The sequence below is a fragment of the Salvia miltiorrhiza genome, chromosome 2 (assembly GCF_028751815.1).
Source record: "Salvia miltiorrhiza cultivar Shanhuang (shh) chromosome 2, IMPLAD_Smil_shh, whole genome shotgun sequence".
NCBI classification, from domain to species: Eukaryota; Viridiplantae; Streptophyta; class Magnoliopsida; order Lamiales; family Lamiaceae; genus Salvia; species Salvia miltiorrhiza.
In genome coordinates, this window is record NC_080388.1 from 54,124,335 (window position 1) to 54,149,497 (window position 25,163).

General features: G+C 34.4%; 4 protein-coding genes across 6 annotated transcripts; 2 read left to right on the top strand and 2 right to left on the bottom strand.

Annotated features, from left to right (window-relative positions):
* Positions 1-9,578: 9,578 nt before the first annotated feature.
* On the bottom strand, positions 9,579-10,022 carry LOC131009746 (uncharacterized). The gene has a single exon (XM_057937155.1). The coding sequence runs from the start codon at positions 10,020-10,022 to the stop codon at positions 9,579-9,581; it is 444 nt and encodes a 147-aa protein (XP_057793138.1).
* Positions 10,023-12,582: 2,560 nt separating this feature from the next.
* On the top strand, positions 12,583-16,181 carry LOC131010264 (GDSL esterase/lipase At1g71691). The gene is made up of 6 exons (XM_057937712.1): positions 12,583-12,740; positions 12,811-13,017; positions 14,126-14,247; positions 15,205-15,444; positions 15,521-15,770; positions 15,846-16,181. The coding sequence occupies exons 1-6, from the start codon at positions 12,671-12,673 to the stop codon at positions 16,064-16,066; spliced, it is 1,110 nt and encodes a 369-aa protein (XP_057793695.1). The 5' UTR covers positions 12,583-12,670; the 3' UTR covers positions 16,067-16,181.
* Positions 16,110-18,857, bottom strand: LOC131010265 (GDSL esterase/lipase At1g33811). 2 transcript variants are annotated; one of them, XM_057937713.1, is made up of 5 exons: positions 18,501-18,857; positions 18,301-18,425; positions 17,638-17,883; positions 16,765-17,023; positions 16,110-16,693 (listed from the first exon to the last, which is right to left on the bottom strand). In XM_057937713.1, the coding sequence occupies exons 1-5, from the start codon at positions 18,751-18,753 to the stop codon at positions 16,470-16,472; spliced, it is 1,107 nt and encodes a 368-aa protein (XP_057793696.1). In that variant the 5' UTR covers positions 18,754-18,857; the 3' UTR covers positions 16,110-16,469. The 2 variants fall into 2 exon arrangements, with proteins under 2 accessions (XP_057793696.1, XP_057793697.1); XM_057937714.1 differs by lacking the exon at positions 17,638-17,883.
* Positions 18,858-21,590: 2,733 nt separating this feature from the next.
* LOC131010266 (uncharacterized) lies at positions 21,591-25,125 on the top strand. 2 transcript variants are annotated; one of them, XM_057937716.1, is made up of 6 exons: positions 21,591-21,766; positions 21,961-22,029; positions 22,459-22,562; positions 23,885-24,029; positions 24,445-24,651; positions 24,820-25,125. In XM_057937716.1, exons 1-6 carry the CDS (start codon positions 21,677-21,679, stop codon positions 24,970-24,972), a joined length of 768 nt encoding a protein of 255 aa, XP_057793699.1. In that variant the 5' UTR covers positions 21,591-21,676; the 3' UTR covers positions 24,973-25,125. The 2 variants fall into 2 exon arrangements, with proteins under 2 accessions (XP_057793699.1, XP_057793698.1); XM_057937715.1 differs by having other exon boundaries at positions 21,593-21,766; positions 21,961-22,040; positions 22,415-22,562; positions 23,919-24,029.
* The last annotated feature ends 38 nt before the right edge of the window (positions 25,126-25,163 follow it).

The following is a 25,163-nucleotide window of genomic DNA, read 5'->3' on the forward strand; positions in this document are numbered from 1 at the left end:
TTTAGAAAAGATATTCTTCAACTAAATGTTATAAATAAATAAAATACATGCCTATGCCCAATATATATATATATATATATATATATATATATATATATATATATAATAGCAAAATAAATCATATCCTACGTGGCGCCGTATAATCACTCTATTTTAATTTTTCTCAATTTTCATTCATTCTTTTTTTATATATATAAATTTTAAATCAATTTCCATATCTAAAAAAAGATTTATATTTGTATTTTATTTTATTATATAATAGTATTAGTTTAAGTTTATCACATCACACTCACAAATTAATATGTATATATATAGTACGTTTATATATAGATGTATTCACTTAAATAATTAACTATATATATATGATTGAATATGATTTCAAATTTGACGATGTAGTATAAAGTTTGAGACGAGATGATGCTCGTAACTCAATTTTTCGTCTTTCAAGTTTTAGAGATGATGCTCATAAGTAAGAGGCGAGATTACCAAGACTCAATTATGATCTTTCAAACTCTAGACGAGATGATGCTCACAAGTCAGTTATGGTCTTTCAAACTTAAGACAAGATAATGCTCAAAACTCGGTTATGACATTTTAAGTTTCAGACAAGATGATGCTCAAAACTAAGTTGTGATTTTTCAAGTTCCACACGAGAGGGTGCTCAAAAGTCAGAGATGACATGTCAAGCTCCAAACGAGATTATTCTCATAACTTAATTATAGTTTCACAAACTCTAGACAAAATGATACTCACAGGTAAATTATAATCTTCAAACTCCATACAAGACGATGCTCAAAATTCAGATGTGGTATTTCAAACTCCAAAGAATATGGTTTTCAAAATTTTGACGTTCAAATGTCATATGCGGTCTTTAGAGCTTCATATGATTATCTGGTTTTATTAGGTCCATATGAGATGATACTCAGATGACATATGTTTAATTAAATTATTTCTATCCGTCAAATTTAAAGAATTTGAACAAACTTAATACTTCCTCCGTCCCCCAAACATCTTCCTAAGAGAGATGACACGAGTTTTAATAAAAGTTTGTTATGTATTTGATAAGTGGAGAATGAGTCCCACAAAAAGTGAAATGGTAAGAGTGATAGTTAGTGAAAGTGGAGAACGAGTCCCACAAAAAGTGAAATTGTAAGAATAATAATTAGTGAAATTGTTTCCAAAAATAGGTTAGGAAGATGTTTTGGGGACGAACCAAAATAGAAAAAAAAAAAAGAAAAAAGAAAGAAAGAAGGAAATGTTTGAGGGACGGAGAGAGTAATATTATCGATATACGATTAATAGCAGATGCGACACATCAATCGTACATCATATCATACAAATTGATGAGGAGTAATATATGCAGAGCAGAGGAATGGACTTGGACAAAGGTATTGCTCGGGTCGGAGGAACGGGCTCGGCCAGAGGAGTCGCTGAAGTCAGAGGAATGCTCTACCCGCGGGATAGTCAACGGTAGAAATGATCACCTTACCCGGGAAACGCCAAAGCAGAGGAATCATCCGCTCGCAGAGGAATCCAGAGCTCCCCGATACATACGTTTCCCTGTCGCTGAGCAGAGGAATGATCGAAGGAAGGCGAAATTACCATCATACCCCTGACCACGCGGGGAACATGGCCTCAGGCTGAAATTACTATTTTGCCCCTTTAGTGTACTCTATAAATACCCATGCACCTGTATCATGTATTCACACGTGCTTTCTCTCAATACAACAGTAAATTCCTTTCTTCTCAGCAATTCAACTCTATTCTCTCGATTTTCACGTTCAACACTAGGTAAAACTCATAATCTAATCATAATTCACCGGTTAAAATACTACCCACTCAATCATGATTCACCACAAATTTACATATTTTTTTGTTCTAAAATATTCAATCCCACATCAACTTTTTATAAACTTCATCAAATGAATATTTATATAAAAATGTATTTCTATTATCACAACCTACATTTAATTGGCGAAAGTGATTAAGATTAATATTATTTCAAATATTGTACTATTAATTTAATTTTATCATATCAAATTAATTAAAGAAATAATTTATATATAAACTATTTCATATGCTATAGTAATAAAAATAACATAAAATAATTATAAATGATGGCATAAAATAATTCCGTCGAATTTCGACGGATTAGACGCTAGTTTGATATATAATCTTCTCGCCCCTTTTCGATTTGGATCGAGTAAGTTTGAATTTGTGAATCTAAGTTAAATATTTTTTTTGGTATAAAGATGTAATTAGATTGAAATATCATTATACTCCTTACGGTCCTGAAATATTTTCCTTTTTTTTCATTATTTCTTCGCTCATCAAATACACAATTACTAACTTTTATTAAAATTCAAAGAAATTGAAGTTATTTATTACTCAAGGTGCCTACACGCGTTCAAATCAAATTTACATTTGATTTGATTAATTAAATAAATAACGTTTTTATTTATTTATAAATTAAAAAGTATTAAATAAATAAAAAATTTAAAGGTCGTGCCACAGGGAACTCAAATCCATAACCTTTGACCTTAAGCATTAACTCCTCACCGCTTAGTCAACACATCCACACTACATAAATAACGTTTGAATGTGTATTGAGATGGTTAAACAATCATTATAACAAGTTATATTTAATTAGTTATATATTTTATAAATTTAAACAAGTTTAGGCACGAGACTGATTGAGACGACTACAAACAATATTTATTTTTAATCAAACTTTTGAGACATATACAAATATGTAAATTCAAAGTGGATCCAAACATTAATTGATTTTCTCTATTTTTAAATATTTTGTTATTATTATTATTATTATTATTATTATTATTATTATTATTATTATTATTATTATTATTATTATTATTATTATTATTATTTAAAGCTCATTCTGATTTCAAACGATGGTTTGGGGCTGTGAGCCTTCATGGCTGATCTTGAGTTTCTCCCTTGTGCTGCCTGCGTGCGGCCCTTTCTCTTTCCTTTTTTCTGTACTTTTGTTCTGTTGGCTACTGTCTTGGTACTTCTGGTACCACTCCTTTCTGCATTTATATAATTTTTTCCTGATCAAAAAAAATTATTAAGAGGAATAATCAATTATTGTATCTACTTATATTTAAAAATTTAAACGAATTTGAATAATTAATAGGTATTACTAGACAGGTATGAGATGAGTATGAGTAATAAAATCACTTTAAAATTGTATTTTGGATAGGTTCGGGTATATAAATTTTAAACGTGTGCGACCATTAGGCTACATAGAATTTTAACCATTTTTTATATAGCAATTGTTGCGGAATCCTTATATCTTTTCTTACTACATACATCTCCCAGGTTCTATTTAATAGGAGACCTCAAAGATCCATATTACAAGGCTTATGCTTAGTCCCCACATAGTCCACAACATCTATTAGGTTTCAGTGGATCTTTCAAATAATGATTTTACAGCCATCAATGAATCTTCTAATATTTTAATGATTTTACGGACCATTTTTTAGCGCTGGAGATCACATGTTCTTTAACTATTTAAGTGAGTCTTCAACTCATTTTTTCTAACATTCAAACCTTTTGAACTTCTCAATCTTCGTTCACCAAAATAAATTTTTGATCTTTCTTCTTTCCTAATCATTCAAGATCACTTGACTAATCTTCAATGTTACCGCATTCTCGCCACTCATTTTTTAATCGAGAGTGTAAATATGCTCATTTCCATTGCCATGTAACATCTTGTACAATCTTACTATTTCTTGTTTCGCTCCCTCCTCTACCACGAGGAATATTTGAATCCTTAATCTTCTTTATTATACTTTCTTTGTTTGATAAAAATTCAACTAAACTTGAATTGAAAATTTTAAAATTATACTCCCTCTTTGGGACGTCCACAAAAATTAGTCTTTTTTTATATTTGGCCAATATCCCACAACTTATTATCCTCAATACATTTACTTATCTACCCTTTCTATCATATGACAAGAACCTTTCTCCACACACAATACAATCAGGGGGCGTTTACTTTGAAGGATTAGCCTTGATAGATAAAAATGGTAAGGCTAATCCCTTGTTTACTTTGATGGATTAAAACTTTGGAATATCCCAAGGCCCTTGATTATTTTTATCATTTGAGCTAGTTTTACTTGATTCTTATCCCATCAAAATGGTGGGATTGGAGATATCCAATCTTAATTAAGGATAAAAATACTCAATCATGCATCTTATCAATCATGCGAAGTAAACGCCCCCTTAGTTATCTTTATTAACACTATTCTTTGAGTGGGACCCTAAACCTTAAATCCTTTCTCCACTCACGATACACTCAATCATTTTTGTTAAAACTTGCGGCGTTCCCTTCTAGGACTAGTTTTTATGGACGGAGCAAGTATTACTTTTTTAGGACAAAATCCGTACTAAACAAACGGACCCATAATGTAACTGCACTAACCTATAAAGTATCTCCACTTTTGTGGTCTTAGTTTCAAGGGTTAATTGCACAAAATATCACCAACTTTGCCCGAATTCCATTTTTCCCATAATTTTAAAAAATTTCATTTTTTTTTATCACAGATTGAATTAGTTGTTCATTTTTTCCACGATTTTTAAGATCGAAAATGACGTGGCGTTGATGTGGCTCGTCGGCACACGCCACACACGTTCCACTCCGGCGATTGAAAAAGTTGCATCTTTTTATTACACCAAATATCAAGAACTTTGCCCGAATTTCATTTTTCCCATTTTTCATTTTTTTTTTATTCTCCCCAAAATTCTCTCTACCTTACTAAGAAGAATTACATCAGGCGCTACCGACTGCTCACTCCGCCGCCGTGCTTCAATCTCTCGATCCTCTCAATCACATCAGCAATAGTTAATAGGAGAATTACACCTAGCCAGAAACCAGCTCTTTCAATCCCAACTAAGATTCAATACATAGAAAAAAAGTATGGCACTCGCTTGCTCAAATGGTATTTAATTTTTGGACAGCCATAGTCATTTTCTGGGTTCGATGCCAAAATCTTTTACCTCACTCTGTTTTCGCGTGGGACCGATCAAATGGGTTGCTCAGAAAAGTGGTTCTATTAGCTTTTCTCGACTCTGTCGGAGGAATAATCATCAATCTGCTATGCTTGTGTTTAACGCCATTGCTTTAACCATGTTTCTTTGTAGACATTTTGCAGCAAAATCATGTTTCTGAGTTCTTAAATTATCTATAGCCACATTCACAATGAAATGCATTCACCATCACAAGCAAACAAAGAAGAAAACACGCTCGATTTCAGCCATCGGCATCGGAGTTGGCCGGCCCACAACGGGTGGAAGAAACAGGGTTGGCGGCGATTTCAACCAATGGCTGGCGGCAAAATGGAAGACAGGCGGCGGTCGACGGCCTATAGCGGCTCGGGGGCGTGAGGAGTGGTGGCCGGCGAGATGGATGGCGGCGAGATTGGGATGGAGGAGAAGAAGACAACCGATTTTTGGTGAAGAAGAAGACAACGATTTATTTTTTAATTCAAGTGACATTAGGGCTTTTTTGTGTGATTTTATTATTTGAGTAATTTTAAATTAATATATACTAATTTCACATCAATATTATGTGTAAATTTAAATCCACATCAGCGCCACGTCAACTTTCTGGTCACCAGAGCAAAAAATCATGGGAAACATGAATAACTAATTCAATCTGTGATAAAAAAAAATGGAATTTTTTAAAATTATGGGAAAAATGAAATTCGAGCAAAGTTGGTGATATTTGGTGCAATTAACCCTAGTTTCAAATCCTGTAGAGGGTGCAATTATAGGGCGATTACAAGATCACGAAAGTGCAATTTTTCTAAGTCAAGTGTAAGTAGTTTAGTTAGCGTGGTTCAATTAATCATAGTTTTATAAATTCATAAGAATTTTTTAAAATTAAAATTAGAAATAAATAATGATATAATTTAATCATATCATCATATAGATTACACTACAATTCTATTTAAAAAATAGTTAAATACGATTGCCTCAGTAACATTTCTCTCGTCGTCTTTAAGTTTGGACAATGCTAGGTTCATTAAAGATGAAATGAAACATCCACGGTACAAGATACTTTCGTATAAATCATTCTACTTATCTAAAAAATAATAACAAATTTTAAAATGTGTACTAATTTTTTAAATTTGGAGAAAAGAATTATGAACAAAGCTGTGTTAAATTTGAATTTTAGATCCTCATCGTGCAATAATATAGAACCAAAATATCTATTTCATTCATAATACATCATGATAAACAATGGCCAAATGTAGAGTAACATAATAAGTACACAAATCTCAAATGATGATCCAGTCCTAAATATATTACCTAAGGATCCCAAGTGAAAGTTGTGTTGCTCATACTTCATACATGATCGAAAATTAGTTCTAAATATATTTTCATTGGCGTACTAGATCATTATACATTTATACTAGGAAATTTAATACCAGTAATAACTAAAGAAAAACCAACTTAACTCTTTATAAGACAAAAGCTACCCTACCATAAAAAAGTATACTTTTGAATTATTAAATATGAAAAGAAATATACTCTTAATTTTTTGTAAATCTGTGGGGCCATTGCCCCGTCGCCCCTCATGAATGCAAGGCTCATAATTTTTATGGAAAATTAAGTTTGTTCTATAATTCAATTATGACTATATAAAATTAAATAAGATAATTTGGGAATATAATTTTTTCTTGTACAATAAATTTGTCACGGTTTAATGGCAGGTACATGAGAAGGATGTGATCGGCATCACTCACCAAGTCACCATCCCCACATAAACCTCATCGCCACCTACTGCACCATGAAATTATGGAAGCCATAACGCACTTTCCAGAAGCGTCGTGCAGCTTGCAATTCTTTCTACTGCATTAACCAATATGCACCTTATTATAACTGGATCGTTTTGCTTTCAGTTTTCGAGATCACCTAGGTTGTTTGTATTGATGTATATTCCATCTTTTTTAATATTTTATTTAAATCAACTTACATGTGAACATTGAAAATTCAAGTTACGTATTAAACTTTGAAGATGAATACTACACTTTACAGAGACTAGATTTGTGTTCATATCAAAATGGGGTATTAAATCTATAAATTTGCAATGTGTTTTTATTGCAATGTTACAAAAACCGGTATGGATGCGCTATTTGATAGCTCTACAAAATATTAGAGTGCTGTCGCATTTTTCTCCTTTTTTTTATTAAGTTTCTAGCACTAAATTTAAATTTTCTTTCAAAAACCAAAACTGCAATAGGTAATAATCATTAAAATGGAGTGTTCCAATGATATCCCCTATATATGGTGAGATTTTAGATTGATTTGTGGTTATTGATTTCATGTATCCTATAATTGATATTTACTTAGATGGCAAATTTTTTTACCAGAGTTAGAATTCTGGAGGAAGTGAAAATTTTATATTTTTTTTAAAATATTGTTATTTATCAGTATATATTGTCTTATTCAACATTATATACTGCCTTATTTATTGTACTCATGATCTCATGAAAATTAGCAATTTCACTAAAGTGCATCCCTATTATATATATATATATATATATATATATATATAGGGAGAGGTTCAGGAAAGAACCATAAATAAAAAAAGAACGGAGAACCATTTTCAGCCATTCGATCATCAAGATCTACGGTGGATACATCATCTTGTTGGATTAATGCAGATCCTGGGTTCGAATCCTGAAGGGAGCAATTTTTTTTATTTTTTTGAGTGCATTAATTTTAACAGCGAATGCATTAATTTTTACAGTGAATGCATTAGATTTGATGGTTCTCCCGTTCTCACAAATAATGTAGTTCTCTCTAGAACCACACCCTATATATATATATATATATATAGGCGCGCTCCAGTGAGACCACCTATTTTTCGTGTAACATGAGGACAATGAATAAGACATATAATACTAATGAACAAGACATATATCTAATGAACAAGATGTATGTACTGATGAAAAATAAAATTTAAAAAATTGGTAATGAATAAGCCATATATACTGATGAACAATGCAGTATATACTGATGAATAACAAAATTTAAAATATTCTGCTCCCTCCAGGATTCGAACCCTGCGAAAAAAAAATTACCCTCCAGATACAATATCAGCCATAGGATTAAGAAAATAAACGCAATAGATCGTGCCCTAGATCTCACTAAAATTAGGGGGTCTCATTGGAGCGCCCCCTATATATATATATATATATATATATATATATATATATATATGAGCTACATTACCTTATACAATCGCATGCATCAAGGATATGTTTTGAAGGTTAAAGAAGTTGAGGAGCCTTTGTGCAATATCTTATTCATGGAGGGAGTTAGTTGCAAATTTCACTAACAGATTTGTTTTAATCTTAGTCGTTCCTTATTCATCAATGGTTAGGATTAGATCTGAGAATTTGTTAGTTATAACGGCTCAGTTTCATCTTCTTTTTCTTTTTTTGAGGGAGTTTCATCTTCTTTTTCGAGCTACCATTTTCATAGCTAGCGTGTGAGATTTGCAGAGAGCAATTGTTCATCAAGTTAGAGCAAGCTTTTGTTCTTGAGTTTTGTAAAATTCAAAGTCAGTTTCACAGTAATAAAATCATATTCTCATGGCCCATGGATGTAGAACCTAAAAGGATCGAACCACGTAATTCGCTTGTCTTTGTTTTATTGTTTTGAGTGTTTATTTTTGCGTGTGTTTCTTGTGTTAATCTTGATCATATCGCAACAAGTGGCGCCGTTTGTGGGGATCGCGTGACATAGGCAACAATTTCATTCGAAGTTTGGGTGGAAGTTGATTGCTATGGTAGCGATGGGATCGACAAAAATGGAGACCGAGAAATTCATTGGGAAAAATGATTTCGAATTATGGAGGATAAAGATGAAGACCTTGTTAACGCAATAAGGGCTCACTTCTGCATTCAGAGAAGAGGTGAGCACATTCACTTTTGCTCCGACTATAACCGATGATAAGAAAAAAGCTGCTAAGATTACAGAAATTGAACTCAAGAAGGTTGAGATTCATGATAAGGCACATAGCCTAATTATCTTATGCCTCGACGATAAAGTTCTAAGAGAAATTGCAAAGGAGAAATCGACTGTTGCTGTATGGGAAAAGTTAGAATATCTGTAAACGGCTAAGTCCCTTGCCAGCATATTATACATGAAACAAAGGCTCTATTCATTCAAGATTTTCGATGAAAAGTCACTGGATGATCGATTTTTAATTTGAATGAAAGAAAGATAAGCTCAAAGTCCAAGAATAACGAAATGTAGTTTCACTTTTAATGGGTCATGGAGTGAATAATACTCTAAAAATTAATATATTTATAATACTACTAGACAGACAAACTTTGGGGTATAGTTGTACTCCCAGCCCCACTCTGCATCCGCCACGGGCTCCAATCTTCTTCTTTTTTTGATCGAGAAAAGGAGGGAAATTTTATTAAAAACCGAGGTACCAGAGGTACCGAAAACTAGTACAAGAAAGAAGTTGTAAACTCGCGGGAGCACCACTTCGAAAAAATTGCATCGGAGGCGACGATACCAAAAGTTTGATTCTAGCTCCACATTCTTCCTTTGATCTCTAAAGCCATATGTTGGGCATCCCAAACCTTTCCTTCAAATCTGCTCACATTCCTATTCTTCCAGATCAGCCAGATCGTGCAAATCCATAGCGCTTTGAGGAACTTCCTACTACTTTTCCCTTTTCCACCGTGAACAAAGATAGAGAAATGTTGCAGAATACCTTGTGGTCTCGCCGTTCTCTGCCCGATCCACTGTTGAATGAGGTCCCACACCTGACCGGCCTTTGGACAATGGAGGAAAAGGTGCGCCGCTGTTTCTTCATGCGCCACACATGAATTACACCAGCTATCCTCCACCTGCAGCGCCACCTTCCTCTTGATGAGATTATCACAAGTTGCCAATCTATTGCGAAGACATCTCCAAGCTGTGACTCTCGCCTTATAAGGAGCAGGAGCATTCCAAATTTTCCCATACATCACATAATGTGAAGTCTCGAGTTTATAGAATAATTAAATAAATACACTAATTGATAATACAAAATTATTTACATGAACATATTCGTAAGCCTATTCTTGAATATGTTCGCGAACCTACTCGCAAATAAGACTCACGAACATATTCACGAATAGATTCGAGCCAAACATATGCAAGCTCGAGTTTGACTCGATAATCTTGTCGAGCATAATTTCATGTTCGAGTTCGAATCATTTAGGAGACAAACGAATTTTGAATGAGCTTTTTTTGAGTTGAGCTTTAAATAATTTGCGAGCGGCTTGATTTGTTTATAGACCTACTAATAGGCCACAAGGATCGAGCACGAATATTAGGAAACTAATCATTTATACTAAAATTGGAGAGAAAATAATATTTCGAATATATATTTGTCCAAAAAATAAGAGAAAGAAATGAAAAGATAGATAATTATGTGTGTGCCACAATGATATACAGAATGTAAATAAATTATGTAGAGATATTTGTTATGCATTGACTTTTCATTTGATGATATGGTCTATTAAAATAAAATGTCCAAATAAAGATACGTGACCTATTAGCATGAAATGAGCATGAAATGAGGGAGTAATATATAGATAAATCTCGAAACTCGTGCCATTTTGGGAATCCGTTCCGAATTTATGTCAAATGTAGGCCTGCAACTAACCCAATAATCCCAACTCCCCCCATGCCAGAATTAAATGAAGTGAAATGTAAAAAAAACATAAAAATAAAAATCAAATGAACACTAAAAAATTCAAACTCAGCACTAGTTGGTCAATGATCAAACACACATTTACTGGAATTTGAAAACGTAGCCGTCCACAGCTTCCAATCACTTTTTATTTTTCTTTGTTTCATTGAAACAGTTTGATGGGGGTGACTTTTCTATAAGTCAACCTTAATATGGATGAACATTAATATCTTTCGAATCGATGTGTGAATAATGACTATAATATTATTAGAGAACAAATTAAAGACATCTATATCTGAGTTGACTTTAAAATTATGTTGTGTATCATAATTACTTTTAAAATTAAGTCAAAGACCAGTTGCATGAGCAAAAACGAGAAAGTACAATGTTACACATTTGAAACCGTTTGCAGTTTCAAAGTCGTAGGCAAATTAATTATATTGGGATATACTACATATTAGCACAATCGTTTAATCATTTTGTGATAATATCGTGATGTTTTGAATTTGACAAAATAAATAAATAAAATTTGAGCAATTGAATTTGACAAATTTTCGGCACCGAATAGTCGACGAGACTTGTTGGCCTTTGATGTATATAAATTGGACACCCCAACTATTTCAAAATGATATCGTGGGGTTAAAGAAAACACAAATTTTCATGTCAAATTAAAGAGAACAAGCAGTCTGGCTATATACGTATTCCCAAAATTGAGCAAAGTTTGTGAAGAAGACGACGATAAAAGGGAAATATACTACGACATTTAAATGTCTGAGTCTAACCCAATATGCTATATCTAGTCTCTTACCAAAATCTGCGTCTAAATTCCATAATCTTCTATTTACAAATATGGCCATTTAACTGAAATTTTTGTTATTGTTATTTACATCATAGATACTAATGTATGCTTTAGGATATAGCTTTCCCTTGATGTGAGTCCTACTCCTGCGCGAATAGTACTGCTATGAATGACCCAATATCGAATCACAAGCCACTTTGTATTCTTTTTTATTCGAACCATAAATATAGTTTGGTTTACTTTCACGCGCATATTATGAAAAATTAAAATATTTAATGTAGATGAAAAAGTAAAATTGTGCCACAGCTACTAATCTAAATGATACTGGTTAATTAGTTTAAATGGTGATATATTACGATAAAAGGATCCTTGTGTGACAAATTATGATTATAAAGAAAATCATATTACACAATAGATAAAACTGGAGCTGGTCTTGCATGCGGTTAACCGCGTAGCATGTAGATAGTTACTTTTAATAAGCATAAGATATACCTTTGTTCGCACAAATATATACTTACGTAATAGTATTTCTCATTAATAATAGTAACACTTATCGTGAATAAATGTAATAATTTAGAAATATTACGTAATATTTCTAAATTATTACATTTATTCACGATAAATGTATACATTTCATTGTAACAATAATTACTTTTTATTACGACAATGATTATTCGGCCAAATAGTTAAGAATAAAAGAATTAATGAGTGAAAATAACTAAAATTAAAAGTTCTTATAAATAAAAGTAAACATTATTGTGAAGAAATGTAAACTTTCAAACCGTTCGCATTGTATACGGTTGACCGCGCAGGAGAATTTGCGATAAAACTGAGTTCGAATCTAAACCAATCCCTATAAGAAAATGTGGAATTTTCCCCAAAATAAATTAGTTCCAAAAATCATGGATCTGAAAGAAAAAATAAAAAATAAGAAAATGCACATAAGCAAGCAGCAAAGAAAAAGATTAAAATATTTCATGCATATTTAGTGCAACATACACTATACAGGTGAGCATATTTACTCCTCCTCCAACCACCGCCTTCCTCCGCCTATTAAACCCTCTGCCACCCTCCCATAAACCCCTCCACCATCTCTCACACACCACACACACTCATCACCTAGAGAGAGAGAGAGAGCAATGGCTCATAGTTTCTTCAACTTCTGCAGGCTGCTCGTGCTCTTCTTGTGGCTCTTCGCCAACAATGCAGGTAATTAGTAATTAGTTAACTTTACACACACATCACACAGTCATCTGGCTGAGTGGTGAACAAAATGCAGGTTTATGTTGGGCCCAAGGTGCAAATGGAGGAAGAAGAAGAGCATTGGTGCCGGCCATGTTCATATTTGGTGACTCTTTGATCGACAATGGCAACAACAATAATTTGCCTTCACTTGCTAAGGCCAACTACTTACCTTATGGGATCGATTTCAACGGCGGGCCCACCGGAAGATTCTCCAACGGCTACACCATGGTCGACACCATCGGTAACTAACTTTTTTACCAAACTTTTTTTGATCAAATTCTAAAATACTAACAAACAAATTATAAATGAGTACATACGTCACTCATTAATTATATTGTCTCATCAATTACACCTTTAAACTTTTTATTAGACTTTATTTGTAAAACGTAACGAAATTTTAAAATGCTCCAATTAGTATGTGTCTGATTGTCTCAATTAAATCTTTATAATTAAACTTATCTACTAGGGGTGAGCATTTGGATTTCGGATCGGATTTTTCCTTAATCCGATTCGATCAGAAAATTCGAAATTTCCCTAAAATTCAATTCGATCTGAACCGTATTATCCGAAAATCCAAAAAATTTCGGATAAAATCCGATCTGAACCGAAAAATCTGAAATGTGAAAAAAAAATCGAAATGTTAAAAAAAATCCGAAAACCGAAAAATCCGAAATATATGTTAACCTAACATATTAGATAATTACAATCAAATTAAGGTCATAATTAACAAGCCATTAATTATAATCAACGAAAATGGGAGTATAGGGTTAGAATTTAGAAATATTTAACTATTTAAAAATTAATAATTATATATATTTATTTATAATATTATAATATTAATTATATTTTAAATATAATTCGGATTTCGGATTTTTTCGAATTTTTAAAGTGTCAATCCGATCCGATCCGAAAATCCGAAATTTGCTTAAAATTCAATCCGAACCAAATTTTAAATTTCGGTTTGGTTCGGATCGGATATTCGGATTTCGGATATTTTGCTCACCCCTATCTACGAGACTTTATTTTAATTAATAAACATAAATAAATAATAAAATAAATAAATAAAATATGCATATGCCTGTTCGTCACATTAAGCTTTTTTAACAAACTTATAAAGGAATAATAAGAACCATTGCTACGTGCCCGATTGTCTCAATTAGAGCCTTAAAAACTTTTTTTGGATACTTATTCGATAGACCTAATGAAATAACAAAGAAAATGCTTATTATCTACTCGGTCCGACTAGTTAATTTCAGCTTCGTTTTTTTTTTTTTTTTTTTTTTTTTTTTGAATATCTGTACCCTTTTGCCATATGTATATGATGGTGCATCACTGGATTGTATGTGCAGCTGAGTTGCTTGGACTTCCGTTGATCCCTCCTTACTCTGAGGCTTCCGGCAATCAAATGAGATTTGGAGTTAATTATGCGTCTGCTGCTGCTGGAATTCTTGACATCACAGGCAGAAATTTTGTGAGTTTTTTTTTTTTCTGTCATGAAAATAAACTTGTTTTCTTTAGACCTTTTGTTGTTGGATAGTGTGATAGAATGCTTCCGGATTAATAGAATATGAGTCCCAGCTGAGTCATGCATTCAAAAAATTTAGGTTAAAAAGAGTATAAAAAGTAAATTTCTAATTACACACATTAATTTAGTATATTTAATTTGTTACGTACTATGATAAAAGAGTCTAGTTATTAGGAAATAAGAGTTTACCTTTTTTATTTTTTTTATATTACTATTAATTTAAGGGCGATAGTATAAGTATTTATTAGGGTTAATAGTGTTTTATGTCCCGAACTTTCAGCGTATTCCACAAAATATCCCGAACTTTCATTTTTCCCTAAAAAATCCCGAACTTTCAGTTTTTTCTACAAAATGTCCCGCAATACAAAATTCGTTGACAAAAAGATGAATTATCTCGCCGAAAGAAATATTTTGGGAACCATCATTGTTGGAAAATCATATTAGGAACCACCATTGTTGGAAAACGCTGAAGGTTCAGGGTTTTTTGTCATCTTTCCGTCATCGAATTTTGTATAGCGGGACATTTTATGGAAAAAAATTAAAAGTTCGGGATTTTTTAGGAAAAAATGAAAGTTCAAGACATTTTATGAAAAACGCTGAAAGTTCGGGACATAAAACACTATTAACCCTATTTATCTATATTAGTGAAAAGTTTCACAGTTTGTTGGGATTTATATTAATCTTCTAAATAATTATATACTAATTCATTCCATTAGAAATGTCTGTTTTTTTTTGGCACCATTATTTAGAAAATGTTAATTAGATTAGATTATATATCGAGTGATGTTCCATCATATAAGTAGATTTAAAATGAGACATGAGTCGCTAAAAAAACCCGAGATAATCGCCTCAATTAATTGGTTCCCGGGCGGCTTACTAGAAATAAAAATGTGAGAATGTCAGGTGAGCCGAATTCCGTTCAACCAGCAGATCAAAAACTTCGAGAACACTCTGGATCAGCTGACGGGCCGCCTCGGGGCTGCGGAGATGGCGCAGGAGCTGGCTCGCTGCATCTTCTTTGTCGGAATGGGCAGCAACGACTACCTCAACAACTACCTCATGCCCAACTACGACACCAAAAATCAGTACAACGGCCAGCAGTATGCAGATTTCTTAGTTCAGCAGTATACACAGCAGCTCACCGTAAGCCAAAAAATATACATGTGAAAATAGATAGTCATTTTTGTAATACTATGTTGGAATGAGTTGTGGACTGCAGAGATTGTACAACCTGGGAGCTAGGAAGTTCGTGATAGCCGGATTAGGCCTAATGGGGTGCATCCCGAGCATCCTCGCCCAGAGCAGGAGCGGGGCTTGCTCCGAGGAAGTGAACCAGCTCATCGTCCCCTTCAACACCAACACCAAGGCCATGATAAACAAGCTCATTACTAATCTCCCCGGCGTCCACTTCTCCTACATTGACGTCCACAACATGTTCCAAGATCTCCTCGCTAACGCCAGATCATACGGTGAAAATTCCTCATCCTTTTTTGATACGGATGTTGGATCAAGACTTATCTTGTTTGGTTGAATCTTGCGTCCAGGTTTCAGTGTGGTGAACCGCGGGTGCTGTGGCATTGGGCGGAACAGAGGGCAGATAACTTGCCTGCCGATGCAGACGCCGTGCCCCAACAGGAACCGCTACGTATTCTGGGATGCGTTTCACCCCACAGAGGCCGTCAACATCTTGTTTGGGAACAAGGCCTTCAATGGGGGCACTGATGTTGTTTATCCTTACAATATCGACCAACTCGCTCGTCTTTGAACTTTTGCTTCTTTTTGTTGTAACTTGTAATAGAGCAGAGTTGTTACTATGTATCAAAATTCTTAAACAGCTTGATTGATTAATTTCAGCTTAATATATAGACAGTTTGCACCAAATGCAAGAAAATGAACTCGTTACAGCTTATACAATCACCCTAACAGTACAGAATTACATAATACAGAGACTAAAGCATTTAAAGGTAATTTCCTTTGATTGCAAATTTATCATAAGAGATGGAAAACACTTATCCCATGTTCACTAAGAGAGCCTTTCTTTTGATAGAACATGATGAAAAATATATATATTTTCACTCTTTTCACATGATAATTTTTTCATTTTTATTATTTCTTGTTTTTTTATGATAAATTTGTAATCAAAGAGAAAGCAAGCAGGAGGTGCTGTGCTAGAGCAGGGCTAAGTGCTGTATGTTTATAGGGTATGCATGAGATCTGGTCTTGGAAGCGTATGCTCTTTTGGCGAGAATGACGTTGGCGGCTTCTGTGGGATGAAAGGCGTCCCAGAATACGTATTTCCAGCGCTCGTCACACGGCATCTGAAGCGGAAGGCATGTGATCTGCCCGTTGTTCCTCCCCACGCCGCAACATCCCTCGTCAATCACTTCGAATCCTGTTCCAAAAACCACAAGAGGAGATAAATATCCATCAAAAAGTATAAATGGAAGAAACAGAATCTACTACCATATGATGTTGCATTTTCGACCAAATCTTGGCTGCTCTGGAAGGAGTCGAGGTAGACGAATCTGGCGCCGGGCAGGCGGCCTCTGTTGAAGGCGTCCACGGCCCTTCTGAGGCCGGCGTTGAAGAGGGAGATGGCGGAGTTGATCTCGTCGTTGCATCTGCTGCCCTTTCCATCGAACCGCGCTAGCTGATAGGGTATGCAGCCTATCGGCCCTACTCCGGCCACCACCACCTTCCTCGCCCCCAAATTGTACAGCTCCTACAAACGCAACAAGTAATGATCATCACACTATAGGGGAAACAAAATATGGGCTTAAATTTCAGTTATTTATTTACTAACTTATAAAATATGGTAAAAGTCAAATTAAATATACTCCCTTCATCCCCAAGCATCTTCCTAAGAAATGGTGACACGAATTTTAATAAAAATTAGTTGTGTATTTGATAAGTGGAAGATGAGTTCCACAAAAAGAGTAATAGTGAATGCAATTATTTTTAAAAGTATATTAGGAAGATGTTTTGGAATGGTCCAAAAATAAAAAGAGAGAAAGATGTTTGAGGAATAGATGCAATGCTATAAATTTAACCCTAAAAGATTTGATGACGAAAAATTGGCGTTGGAAATTAAATCCACTTTGTGTCAATCTATTCAACGGCAAAATATTCCATTATTAGATTTAACGATGAAATTATCCGTCGTTACAATTTATACCTTTTTAAAATTAGCAATAGATTTTCCCCTTAAAAAAATAAAAAATAGCAAAAGATTATTAATAAAAATCTCCGTCATTAATTAGCTTTAAATCTAATCTGTCGCTAGTTGCAGTTTTGAGCAACGAGAATTTGGAAGGGGAAAAAAGGGTTGCATCGAACCGTGAGTTGGTTGGTGTAATCGTGAAGGAGGGAAGCTGCGAAGGCTGAGGGGGTGTATTCGTCGGCGGTTGAGTAGTAATCGCGCATGAAGTAGTTGTTGAGATAGTCGTTGCTGCCTAAGCCGGCGTAGAAGATGCATTTGCTTAGGTAATCGCAGAGGCTGTTGGCATTGTTGAAATATCTCCTTAGCTGCTGCACTGTCTTCGCGAAGCTCATCACTTGTTGGTTCATCGACGCGTGGTCGCCCTGTGGTAGGATCCATGTTACTTAATTAGGAGACGTTTACTTTAAATGATTAAATATTATCTTCAAAAATAAAATTTCTTCAATCCCACAATTTCAATAGTATAAGAATCAAGTAAATTTTTCTTAACCGAAGCGATCATCGAAACCTATCAATTTAGTACTCCTTCCGTCTCACTCCAATAAGCTCACTTTTTTTGGGCACAGAGATTAAGAAAACTTACTTTTTGGTAGGAAAGTGGTGTGGTCCACACCAATTAAATACATTTTTTTTACTCAAAAAGGAAAATGAGCCTATTAGAATGGGACATCCCAAAAAAGAAAATGAGCCTATTGGAATGGGACGGAGGGAGTATATATTTTTTTGTTACAATTCAATTAGGTTAGGGCTCACCCTTACTTGTATGCATATAAACATACCAAATTATTTCCTGTTTCATCTCGTATTCCAGAGGCCCCCGAAGCGTAATTGGCTCCCTGCAGCAGGGCTCGACCACGAGCCTCAGCATAGGGAGGAATGTAGTTAGGAAACCCTAACAACTGAGCTGCAAAATAAATAAATAAAAAACTTTGAATATCATCAAACAGCAAAGTCGGGTCAAAGTTGGTGATGCACGTACCTAACACGTCGACAAAGGTACGGCCGTTGGTGAAACGCCCCGTGGCACCGTTGGGAAAATCAACGCCGTAAGGGCTGTAGTCAGCCCTAGCAAGAGTCAACATGTCATTGTTATTGCCATTGTCAACTAAGGAATCTCCAAATATGAAGAAACCTGGTACTTGTGAGCAGCCATTGTTGTTGCAAGCCTCGGCAGCTGCTAAATACAAGGAAAGAAGCATAGCCCACAAATAATATTGTTGGTGAATAGCCATTTGCAATGTAAGATTTGAGGTTTTGGTTGTATTCTTAGTGATTTTTTTTGTGTTTATTTATATTGAGATTCTTGGCATGTTGGGTTCGAGAGAAGTTGGAATCCGTGATGGAAAAATGTGTGCGAAAATTCTCTTTTTAGGTGTAGTTCGTGAATGTAAATTAGGTTGTGTTTTTATTAATTCTTTCTGTGCTAGAATCAGCGGTGATGAGAGCTCAAATCTCGTGAGCATTGTGTTTGTTGGTAAAAGTGAGTGGAGTTACAGTTTGATCACTCTCATTTATCCGTGAATCATGAAATGCTAGACGTTGGATCATATGTCTAGAATGACATTTCATATATGGTAGTGTTGTCGTGTTGTGTAGTGTCATTTTTCATATACTTACTCTTTCCACAAAAAACTGCTACAATTTTCTTTTTAGTTCGTTCATCAAAAATTAATTATCACTTTCATTTATAATAGTAGAATTCATACAATTCCACTCATATTTAAAGTGAAACCCTTATTTCACTAATAATTTCACTCATATTTTATTAAAATTCGTGTCTTTCACAATATGACAAATTTTTGGTGAATGGAGAAAATATTAATTATGAGAATAAGTTGCAATCTCTATTTGAGATGCGCATTGATTAAATTTATTTTTTGTGCAATAGTCTGTATGTATTCAGTGGTGGATGTAAAAAAAAACTTTCATGGGGGCTATTTTCTTTAAATTTTAAATTTGAGATTTTTTTTAGATGGAAAACGTGTAATTTTATTACTCAATATCGGTCCGTACAACATCCCTAAGCCAATTAGGGAAACTATGAGTCCAGCTCTTTGGGCGCTCAAGATGACTATTGAGATTTTTAAAAAGTAATCTTCTTGTAATTTGATTTAGTGGTGTGGGACTATTAATTGTACATACAATAATTCACACAAACTAACTATAATTTGACCATTTTATATAATAAAAAAAAATCTTTTGTTGGGTGGGGGCTTAAGCCCCCCCCCCCCCCCCCCTGGCTCCTCTTGGGTCTGCAAGTACTTGCAGCAGACCATATACAAGAGACATAAATCGTGCTAGGGAAATTTAATACGATGATCTCGATCTAGCTATAAGATGTTGATTCAAAGGAAGAATATATCTCCATATTAGTCGTACGAGATAATTCTAATAGTAACACTGGGACAATTATGCACTATATCAAGGTTCCTCTTTCATTCAATTTGTTTGGTAACTACAATTAATATTCTACTATATATGATCAAATAGAATTAATCTAATTAATTGCAAATACTTGGACTCTGCATCAATTGTCATTTCTTGGTTGTCTGGAGACCTATATAAACCACTCTTCTGTTCACAAGCCTCCATCTCTCCCAAACTTGATATTTCGAATATCTGAAATATTTTAAGGAAAAGAAGTTTTGCTTTTGTTTTCTTTGGAGAAAGATGAAAAATTCTGCTATGATACTTTGTCTTGCAGTTCTGCTGCCTCTCTTCGTCCCTTCTATGGGTAAATTTTTTTGTTCAGTTACTTCATATATCTAAATTAGTAAAAATTTATAAAAAATAGTCATGCATGTTACATTTTTTGTTTGTGTACCCGTTGTCACTACCCCATAGATGTGTATGGGTATATTCAGACTTCATGATTAGAGAGTTGGCATTTCACCAATTTGAGGTCTCAACTAGATTCGTTGACAGGAGTTTGCACCGCTGCGGGGACTTAAAGTTGAAAATTTTCGAAAAATATTATGGGTAAAGTTTACTAAAAGAAGTTTTGGGCCAATCCAAAGTTCTTGGGATTTTAAAAGTATGAGCCTCAAATTGAGCCAATTTATGTTTGACAGCTCTAATTGAATGTTAGGTTATTTTATACCTTTTGTGTTCCATAAATATAAGTTATCTCCATTTTCTTTTTTATGTGCTAATTGTGATTATTATTTTTATTTTTATTTTTATTTTTTGAAGGGAAAATGAGATATTGTCGAGCTCCAGATATTCCAAGAACAGGTGCATGCAAGAATGGATATAGAAGCTGCTTTGAGATAGTTTTGGGGCAATTTCCAGCAAGTAAAATGCCCACTAAAATTCGTTGCGTTGATGTTGCCAAAAATAAAAGCAAATGCACTTCGCGAGTTCTTTGTAAATAGTAGATATTAGTTTAATAGTCGGAAATAATAAAATATTTAGCCAAATATGTAATTTTCATACAATTTTAAAACGGTTCAGCAGCAATTTCCTTTATTTTATTTATTTATTTTTTTTTGTTTGCATTTACAACATCCCCATTCTGTCACCATCTTAATGCCGCTATTGAAAGCAGATATTGATATTGAGAAACAATAATCACACTTCATACAAGATATCAAGGATCCAGAGATATGATTATATCTTTTTTCAACATCAAAACATATAATTTTAGAATGAATTAACTGAGATCCATGATCTTCTTAATTTTCCGTTACAATCTTAACAATAAATTATGGGGTAAACTAAGATTCTTGGTCTACAAAAGACAAAGCTACAATAGACTCTTACCAATTTACATCCAAATTACGAAATCTATTTTCAAACAAATTTTTAACACCTAAAAGTTGAGTAGAATTATTGAAAAAATATTGGGCAACTTTTTTTATTTTATTTTATTTTATATTTTTTTAAATCCGCGTGAAAAAAACCGTGACCTGTTTGTTCAATCTAACCGGCAGAGTGCGGGCTTTTTAAGGGAAAATTCATTAAAAATATACTTTATTGGGCTTAAAGCCCGCAACCTATTAAGATAGGCCCAAATAATTGGGTCACTTTCACCTCAAAGCTTTATAACGACAAATAGTTGTTTTGGTTTTTTTCAAACAACACCTAGTTAACAAACAGTCTCTGTGTGTTATGATTGTGATCAGACAAAACTAAAACAGAAATAAATAATGTTCAATGGAACTGAAGCTTAGCCAATCTTCTCTTCCCACACCCATCTTCAATCCATCTTCTTTTTTTCCCAAGCATTTTGCTCTACTTTCTCAGGTGGTTATCTCTCTCGACGTAATTTTTCTTTTTTGCATGTTTGATTGTATGGTTCCTTGAAATTTTAGTGCAAAAATATTGGGTCTTTCTCCTCTTGGAAATTCATGGGCTTTCTATGGAACTTAATTGGGATTGAAATTTATTTTTTTTGTGTAAAAATCTGAGCTAATTTGTTTGTGGGCTTCCTGGTACAGAGATGGAAACTTGATATTCAGAGGATTGCTGGGAAGGGCCGTTTCGCGAGCAAGAAAAACTTGGTTCATGTAGTTAAAGAGTAAAATTTTCTAGAATCATTTTTGAAGTTTTGTTTGAAATTATTGTATTTTGTGTTTGACATTTGGAAGCTGCATTTGGGGATTTTTTAGCTCTTTAATATGAGCTGCGTTATATAAAGATTTTAGCTTTCTTTTAGGTTTCTGATTATGCCTGCATTTGGACAAGACTTTAGCTTTCTTTAAGGTTTTTTTTTATATGCCTATTTTTTTAGGATGCTGTATTGTGTTTGAACATTGGAGCTGTATTTGAACAAGATTTTAGCTTTTGTTAAGAGCTTTTTTCCTTTTTCTTTTAACATTAGAGCTGCATTTGAATGTTGTTTAAGGTTTTCGGATTATGCCTAATATTTACTTGGGGTTTTTAACATGGTAGAGGTGAAACTCTGACTTCAATTTCAAAACTGTATGGGGTGCCAGTTCTTGAAATTGCTGATTCGAACAAGGAGATTGCTGATGTCAACATCGTTTTCGAAGGCCAACGTCTCCAAATCCCTTCTGCTGTTGCTGGATGTGCTCAATTGGTGAGCTATTTCTGTTCTCATTGTTGTTCATTTGCTCGATTTCCATGTTTTCTCAAACAATTATCTGCCTCGTGACCTAAGAACATTGCCTTTTGCGTGAGTCTGTATTATATGATATGGCTTCATATGTTATGTGAGTAAAATCTTGGCCGGAAAAAATGCTTGCTGTGATGAAATTTAGAGAAGAAACGCGATTTCAAAAAACGCCCAATTTGAGAAGCCTGTAGCTTGTGGATGTTATAACTTTAGCAGCTTAGTTCCTATACTATTCTTATCAGTTTCTTGATGTCTTATCTTCCTTATGACAGGAGAACATTACCTAGCACAAATCTAAATTCTCTAGAATCTTGCCCCTTGTTGTGTGGTTCAGCTTCATAGCTTTTTTGTGGTTGTTATGTAAAAACAATATTGCTCAGAACTATGCTTGCTGTGATAAGTCCTTGAAAAGAAATGCAATTTTAGAATGCTGAATTTCAAATCCATTAGCCTGTGGATGTCATCACTTTATTCTTATTGAATCTCAACAGTTTCTTGATTGCTTATCTTCCTCATCATGTAAGAACATTGCCTAGCGCGACTCTAGAATCTAGATTCTCAGGAGTCTTGCCCAGCCCTTGTTGTGTGTTTTTGGCTTCATCACTTTTTGTGGATCTTATGTGAATTCAACATTGCTCTTGCTGTGATAAACTTTGCAAACTGCAACTTTAGAATGCCTAATTTGAGAGGTTGTAGCTTATGGATGCTATCACTTTAGCAGCTTAGTTCATATACTACTCCCTCCGTCCACCAAAAATGGGGCACATTCCTTGGGCACAGGTTTTAATAAAATTGGTGATTAGTGGAGAAAGGGTCCCACCATTATTTGAAATGAGTGGTTGAGATTGAATTAAAGGGTGTTTGTAAGAATAAAATATAAGGAAAAGTGGTGGGCCCATGTACTAAAAGGGAAAGTGCCCCATTTTTCGTGGACGGAGGGAGTATTTCTTATCGAATTTCAACAATTTCTTGATTTCTTATCTTCCTTACGACCTTTGAAACATCACCTAGCACAACTCTAGATTCTCAAGAATCTTGCCCCTTCATTGTGTGGTTTGGTGTCATGATCTTTTGTGGCTGTTATGTGAATCAATGCTTGCTTGTTGTGATAAACATTGGAAAAGAAATGCAATTTTAGAATGGCGAATTTGAGAGCCCATGGCTCGTAGATGTTGTCAATTTAGCAGCTTAGTTCTATGCTATCAGATAGAAAAATGGATGTCTTGAACCAAATGTATGAGCTATCTATGCAGCATTTGAATGTACTTGTTTCCATCTCTCTTCAGTTCAATCTTTCTTATGTTCGATCTTCCGTATCAGTGCGACTTCGAGGGACATCTATTGCCAAATGGATCTGCTAGGTTAGGATTTCATATCAGACAATGGAAGACTCAGATCTCCTCCACCATGCCATTCCATCAATTTTCCATTGTAAGTGTTTCCCGTTGCCATTTTTCTCTCTTTACCTAAGCATTTTCCTTGGAATTTATACTTAGGAGGCGTTTACTTTTCATGATTGATAAGATATATAATTGAGTATTTTATCCTTATTACCAGAATTTTATCATTACTGAAAGTATGTCTAAAAAACTTGCATATTTTGGCCTAGAAAATGATACTCCCTCCGTCCACGAAATGAGTACTCATTTGGGGGTGGCACGGGTTTTAAGAAATTAATTAAGTGTGTGTAAGTGGAATAAGGGACCCACTTTTATTGTGAGTGAGATGTGTGGGGTACACTTACCAAAAAAGGAAATGGGTACTCATTTGGTGGACGGACCAAAAAGGAAATATGGGTACTTATTTCGTGGACGGAGGGAGTATTTACCTTTATATTTATGATCAGGCTAAGGCCGCCGGCTCATTTCCCATTCTGGTTGCTGTGGTAGCCCTTTGCATCGTATGCATAATGGGCGCGTTTCGGATCATACTCGCCAAAAATTCGAGACAGAAATCTGCAGATAAATCGTCTAACTGTGCGCGATGGAGAACAGCTCTTAGTGAGTTGAGAGATCCAGACTCGCTGGATGCTGAATCTGCACCAGATTCTGATGTAACTACAAACATCTCTCCTTCTCTCTCTCTCATCTGTGAATTCTTTGTACCTTTCTCTTACATCTCTTCTTTGCTTCTGCGAGCTTAGTATCGTGTATCTTAAAAAACTTGGCTGAGTAGAAGAATTGAACGTGTAACCTTAGGCTCTTTTTCGTTCAAAACGCAGTTGCAGTTGCAGCCGTTGCCAGACGACAAGGAGCAGTTTCACCTCGAAGATGCTTCGCATGGTTATAACAAACTTGAAGGTGAGTACGAGAAATTTCTTTCGGAATGTGGAATGAGCAGTTATGGCTACTGGCGTGGAGGTTCACCACAATAGAGATTCCGTCAATTCTATGTTCAGTTTACTTGTAATTGTTATTGTTATTGATATCATCAATCAATGTTGTTCCATTATATTACATATATAGGAGTAAGATTGAGTTTGTACGAGGTACTAGGTGATAAATGTATAGCGTTTTTTTCCGTCCAATTCTCTCACCATTTAATACACAAACTATAAATTGCATA